At 56.0% G+C, this 5,947-nt stretch overlaps 1 protein-coding gene across 1 annotated transcript; it reads right to left on the minus strand.

Annotated features, from left to right (window-relative positions):
- Nucleotides 1–3,100: 3,100 nt before the first annotated feature.
- OTOS (otospiralin) lies at nucleotides 3,101–4,178 on the minus strand. The gene is made up of 3 exons (XM_044240907.1): nucleotides 4,121–4,178; nucleotides 3,969–3,995; nucleotides 3,101–3,285 (listed from the first exon to the last, which is right to left on the minus strand). The coding sequence occupies exons 1-3, from the start codon at nucleotides 4,176–4,178 to the stop codon at nucleotides 3,101–3,103; spliced, it is 270 nt and encodes an 89-aa protein (XP_044096842.1).
- Between the last annotated feature and the right edge of the window lie 1,769 nt (nucleotides 4,179–5,947).

The raw sequence follows: 5,947 nt of genomic DNA on the forward strand, positions 1-5,947 counted from the left end.
ATTGCAATAGCTTTGCACGGGGACAGATGGTGTGCAATTGTCAAACCGCCGTGTTGCACACCGGAAACTGATACGATATTGTAGGTCAGCTCTGCTTCACAGAAGAGAATGTGAATGGTCGCGAAGTAAAAAGGCAACCAGCGCAGTCGCAAGAAATATTTGCAAATTACACACATGGGTACATGTATATACACACTCCGTAAAGGGTTACTCTCCAGGATATAGAGAGAACTCCTAACCTCAACCACAACAAATCCCAGTCCAAGGCAAGTAACTTAAATACACCTTTTTTTAGAGTAGATAGACGAATGACCAAGAAGCCCATGAAAACGTGCTCAGCGCCACTAAGTGTTAGGGAAATGCAGTCAAAACCACTTCACACTCCCTAGAACAGGTGCTATTTTAAAAACCCCAAGGATAACAAGTGCTGGAAAGGATGAGGGGACATAGAGACACTTGCACGCTGCTGGTGGGAATGTGGAGAACAGCATGGGGGTGCCTCAGAAATTAAACACAGAGCTACCCTATGATCCCACAATGCACACACAGAGGAAGTGGAAACAGGGTCTTCCTGAAGCATTGGACCCCATGTTCAGAGCACCTCTATCCCCAAGAACTAAAGGGTGGAGGCACCCTGTGTTCTTTGACAGCTGAACAGATGAGCGAGCTGTGTACTGTAGGTACATAAAATGGAATACTATCCAGCCGTAAAAGGGCAGGTGTTATGACGTGAATGAGGCGTGAGAACATTATGCTGAGGGAATCTGTCACACAAATCTTGCATGACTCCACTGACACGAGGTACCTACAGTTGTCAGAGTCACAGAGACAGACAGCAGAAGGGTGGGCACCGGGGACTGGGGAAGGATGGGGAGTCAGTGTTTCATGGGGACAGAGATTCAGTTGGGAAGGATGGAAGGTTCTAGAGGTGGGTGGTGGTGAAAGGTGCATGACAGGGTGAATGTGGTTAGTGCCACCTAGAAACAGTTACAGTGGCAAATTTTATGTTATATGTATTTTATTATATTTTTTTTAAAGTATGTGAATGAGAGAAGAGGATAGGAGAGAGGGGGAAGAAAGGAGAGGGGAGGGGAGTGAGGAAAGGAGAGTGTGAGATACTTGAGCTAGACTTTTGGAAGTAGGTAGGCCTGGGGGCTTGGCTACGAGCGAAGTAGGGATGGGAGCACAGGGCAGGGAGATAGGGAATGAGCCCAGACTGGCAGTGGACAGTGGCCCATGTGGGCAGTGCAGGGCTCAGGGAGAGGGGAGGAGAGGCTGGAGTGTGGCTGAGCCTCAGGTGTCACGGTGACACAAATCATCTTAAAGTCTGGAGAGCAAGTCCGACCGGAGAAATGACCCCTTGGCTACCAACAGGCTTCTCTTCTGAGTGGTTTCAAAATGGAGGGGGGGGGGCATTCCCAGCCACCGAGGCAGGAATGAAAAGACAGTGGCCATGGGTGATGCTTGCTTCTGGTGAGGAACTCAGTGCTGCGACGTTGGGGGTGAGGGGCTGAGGGCACCAGGTAGGAAGTGGAGGGTCCCCCATGAGGTCTGCCTGCAATGGGGAGAGGGGTCGGGAGGAGGTGCATAGAGGAGAACTGAGCCTGTTGGATGCTGAGCTGAGCAGGGAGGGCCGCAGCCAGCCAGATCAGAGTCCTGACCACAGGGCTGGGAGCTCAACAGGTGGGGACCCAGCTGAGGATGGCTCCTGGTGGGGCTTCTTCCTCTGAGAAGAGGACAAAAGTGAGGTCTCTTAGGAACGTAAATGCAAATGGGCATCCGGAGGCAGCTAGGGGCTGCTGAGGCCGGAGACTGAGGAGAGGGTCCAGCTGGGCACCATGTGGTCTTCCCCAGAGGGAGCCTGGACTTGGCTTCTCCGGAGCCAATGCAGAGAGGGGCTTGGGTCGTGGCTCCTTAATGCATGCGCTAGCTGGATGTGTGACCATCCGAGGGGAAGAGGACCGTGCACACACGCAAACCAACATGTTAACAAACAACGCGGAAATCCTGTAAGGCATGTCTTTTGTCTGGTATGTTTGGTCGAGTCCAGTTGTCCCCAGTGAGAACTGAGAGACTCATCCTCTCACCTGGCTATCTCTTAATTTACAGAAACCAAATTCACACCAGCTCAAGCTGGGGAAAGAGATGAAGAAGGTATTGGCTTTTCCTAAAGCTATTGGCTAGGCCTCCCCTGCAGAATGTCACCTGGGGCAGGAGCATGGCTGGAGTGAAAGGGACAGCCCCTGGAGGCTGCCCTGGGCACCTCCCACCTTCCAGCACCCTCTGCATCCGTCTGGGTGGCTGTGCTCTGTCCCAGGAGAGTTGCCTCCCCACCTACATTTAAATACACAGTGTTTCTCATTATTTAATTGCAAAAGAAAAGCTGGTTGTAGCTCATTAGAGCAATTTCTTCTCACCTTATGGGAGGCGACCGGCAGGGTCCGTGGCTTGTACGCTTGTATGCCTGCCCGAGGGGCTCCACCTGCAGAGCAGTGGGCCCAGTGCAGAGGATGGTCCCAGAGACACCATGCAAATGTCCTGCCAGTCCTTCCCTCCCTCCAGAGCACCCAGGGCAGGTAGCCCCATTCCTCCTGCAGCCCTTGACCTGCTGTGCTGCGTCCAGGTTTCAAGGGCCTTCCACTTACAGACTGAGAGCACCCAGGCCCTGGCCCTTCCTCAAAGGCTAGGCTCCTGCTGTCCTGGTGTCCTGGGGGGACAGGCAGGGCCCCCAACCCAGGCGTGGCCGCGGGGGTCTGGCTGCTGTTGGCCTCTGTGATCAAGGGCAGGGGCTTTGGGGTGTGGCTGCCTGGATCTGGGTCTCTATCAATAAGTCAGGGAGTGTCTGTTTGCCTCAGTTTCCCCTTGCACTCCAGGGACCCTGCAGCAACTCCAGAGGCCCTGCAGCACCCCCTCCGAGGGGCTGTGAGCTCAGGTAAGAGGGTGACACGTAAAGCAGAGTCCTGAGTGAGAGCCGTGATTCATTTGTCAAATAGGAAAGGAAACATGGCCTGACTGAGGCCATTTCTTGAAAGAAAACCAGAAACATGAGTGTCTTAAGTCAGGAATTTATTACCATGAGGCTAGGGATCCAGGCTGCAACTCAGTCCTGCTGGTAGGGGACATGGAAGCCCAGCGTGGTCCCCAGGGGGAAGTGAGCGAAGAAGGTGCGGGCCATATCCTCCAGCTGGGGGTAGGCCCCCAGCGTCTGGAAGTATTGCACGTAGTTCCAGAAGTCAGAGGTGGAGAAAGGCCAGTAGGGCATGGCAGGCAGCTCAGCATAGGGGTCTGAAAAACACCACCACCTGCCTCAGGGACTGTCCCCACCTGGCCTGCCCTGAGGCTGCCCTTCCAGTATACCTTAGGGCAGATGGTTGGTGCCCAGCAGTGCCGTGGCAGTGAAGGGGCCCCCTAGCTGGGAGCTGGGAGCTGGGCCACCCCTGGGTCCTCCGTGGAAGTATCCCAAAACCTTGTCATCTGGATAATGACCTGCGTCTGCCTCTTGCCACTCCTGGTCTGGGGGGATAGCTCAGGGAGAGGAGAAGAAGAGAGAGGAGGAGGGGAGGTGGGGTATCTGGCCCCTGTCCTGAAGATGCTGGGCAGGGAAGGAACACCGTGGTGAGGGTGTGGGGATGTCCTCGTGGGACTGCAGAGGAGACCACAGCCCTCAGCCCCAGAGTTCAGATGCCACTGCACTGTAGTCCAACTCCGGGGAAGAGCCATGGGGTGAGTCCCAGGTAGAGGATGACATTGCCAAGCCTCAGGGGCTCCAAGTGTGTGCGTTCCCAGGTGGCTGGGGGGCAGGGCCCAGGGAAGAGCCTCGGGTCCCTCTGCTTGCACAGCTTGTCCTTGAGCTGACCCAGGGCTCCTGCTTGGTTTGCTCAGGATAAGCCAGCTCCCTCCCGGCTCCCTCTTCCGACCCCATCCCACCCAAACACACACAATCAAAGAACAAGGGGGTGATACAATACCTCCTTCCTCCTGCACTGGCTTGGCCCCTACAGAGGAAGACGAGGGCTGTCACTCCGGAGAGCCCCCCCCAGGACAGGACCCCTGCTCACCCCCGCACCCCAGCTGCCTAAGCAGCCAGGGAGACAGCAGGAGGGACAAAGCCACCACTCACCCACCAGAGGTCCCAGCAGGAGGCAGAGGGCCACCCCTGGCACCCAGCAGGCTTTCATCTCCCCCAGGCACAGCCCTCCACCAGCCGAGGAAGCTCCTGTCCACCTGTAGCAGGAGGGACCCAGAGGGTGGGACCAAAAGCCTATCAGGGTCCCAGCTTCTTCCTGCCACCCTCAGCCTGGGGAACTCCCTGGAAAATGGCTCTGGCAAACAGATAAGCTCCCAGAGTTTCCACGCCGGTCCCAGTTTCACCTGTGGGATGGGAGGCAGGGACCCCTCGTCTGCCCCTCAGGAGGCTGCCGCGCACTCTGGGTGCTTAGCTGTCGCTGGGACGGCCTCTGCTCCCAGCCCCGCAGGCTCCTCTTTATAAAAGGCCGGGGGGCAAGGAGGCAGACGTCACCTTCCTGAGCCGCCAAACTGAATATTTCATCCCCCGGGCGGAGGACTGAGGGCTTCTGTGGCCTTGCTGGCGGCAGGATCGTGAGCATCCAGTGGCAGGAATCTGATCCAAGGAGCAAACTGGGAGGAAAACACCTCTGCACAGGCCACGACTGGGATTTTTAGGACCGCGCTCAACACCGGGGCTGGAAATAAATGCAATTTCCTCTCCACTGGGAGAGAAAGACGTTTTAAGTCTGACATTGGGGCTGAGATGCCCCCTCACAGGAATAAGGTAGTAGCAGAGCTGTCTGGGGTGGGGGTGGAGGGGCTTGGGGAGCCATGAGCGGCCACAGATCAGCACCCCTGCTGACAGGACACCATCAGGCAGAGGTCACGCAGGATGTGTGGGTGTCCAACCCCACGGCATACCTGCAGACCAGAGCGTCCCTACTTGTGCACAGTGATTAAGCCTGTCGTCAGGAAGGCAGCTGTCCCAGCTGCAGGGATGCTGTGGGCGACACTTAGGGGCTCTGTGTGTCAGCTCTGATTAAGCCCAAAGACAGCAGCCATGCCACGTGGCCCTACCCATGGAATCCACACAGCTGTAGTGTGCGGCATGTCGTCTGGCTGGTGGGCCGGGTGGCGGAGACCAGGTCTTATGTGACAAACCCAAACAACACACACGTCTCCCCAAGTTTTTAGGCACCTGCCCGGACCAGGACCAAAAGGTCTGGCATCTCAGCGTCGTGCGTGGGCACGTTTTCCACAAACACAGATGGTTAGAGTCACTTCTCGTCATCCTGTGAATCCAGAGGCTCTGCTGAGGGGCCCCAGGCCAGCACATCCTATCATCTCCACCTGAGCCACCCCAATATGCTTCCTGGGCTTCGGGTGACACCAGCGGTCACAGGTGGAGCCTCCTGGGGACACGCTGCCTGCCTCAACTTCCAAGTCACTTATGAGCCTCAGGGCCTGGTCACAGACCTGGAAACAGAGTCACAGGTTGGGACAGGTCCAGAGGAGAATCAGCAGCACCTGAGATGACTACTTTGGGGGCAACTACAGGTTCTCCAGGAAGGGGGACCAACCCATTAGAGTGGAGATGCAGGGCGATTCCCCAGGCAAAAGATGCTCACCAGAATTTAGGGTCTCAGGTCCCTACCTTCTTGAGAATCTCTCCCCATATGTCCCCATCTGAGGGATGAGACCCCTTCTTGCCTAACAATACCTTACCCTTCACAACAAATGGCTCAAGATACCAGAAACTCAACGTGCCTTCTGATGCAACCACTCACCCAAATTAGCCCTTGGGTTTTATTTTCAGAAATCTGGACTCTGCACCTGCAAGAGATAATAAATTCTTTTAGGGTCAGGGTCCCCAGAATCACCCAGAGGGTGACTCACTAGGGCCCTCCAGACTCAGCAGAGGCTGTGCTCCCAGCTGGGA

Source organism: Neovison vison, chromosome 3 (assembly GCF_020171115.1).
Source record: "Neovison vison isolate M4711 chromosome 3, ASM_NN_V1, whole genome shotgun sequence".
Taxonomy (NCBI): domain Eukaryota; kingdom Metazoa; phylum Chordata; class Mammalia; order Carnivora; family Mustelidae; genus Neogale; species Neogale vison.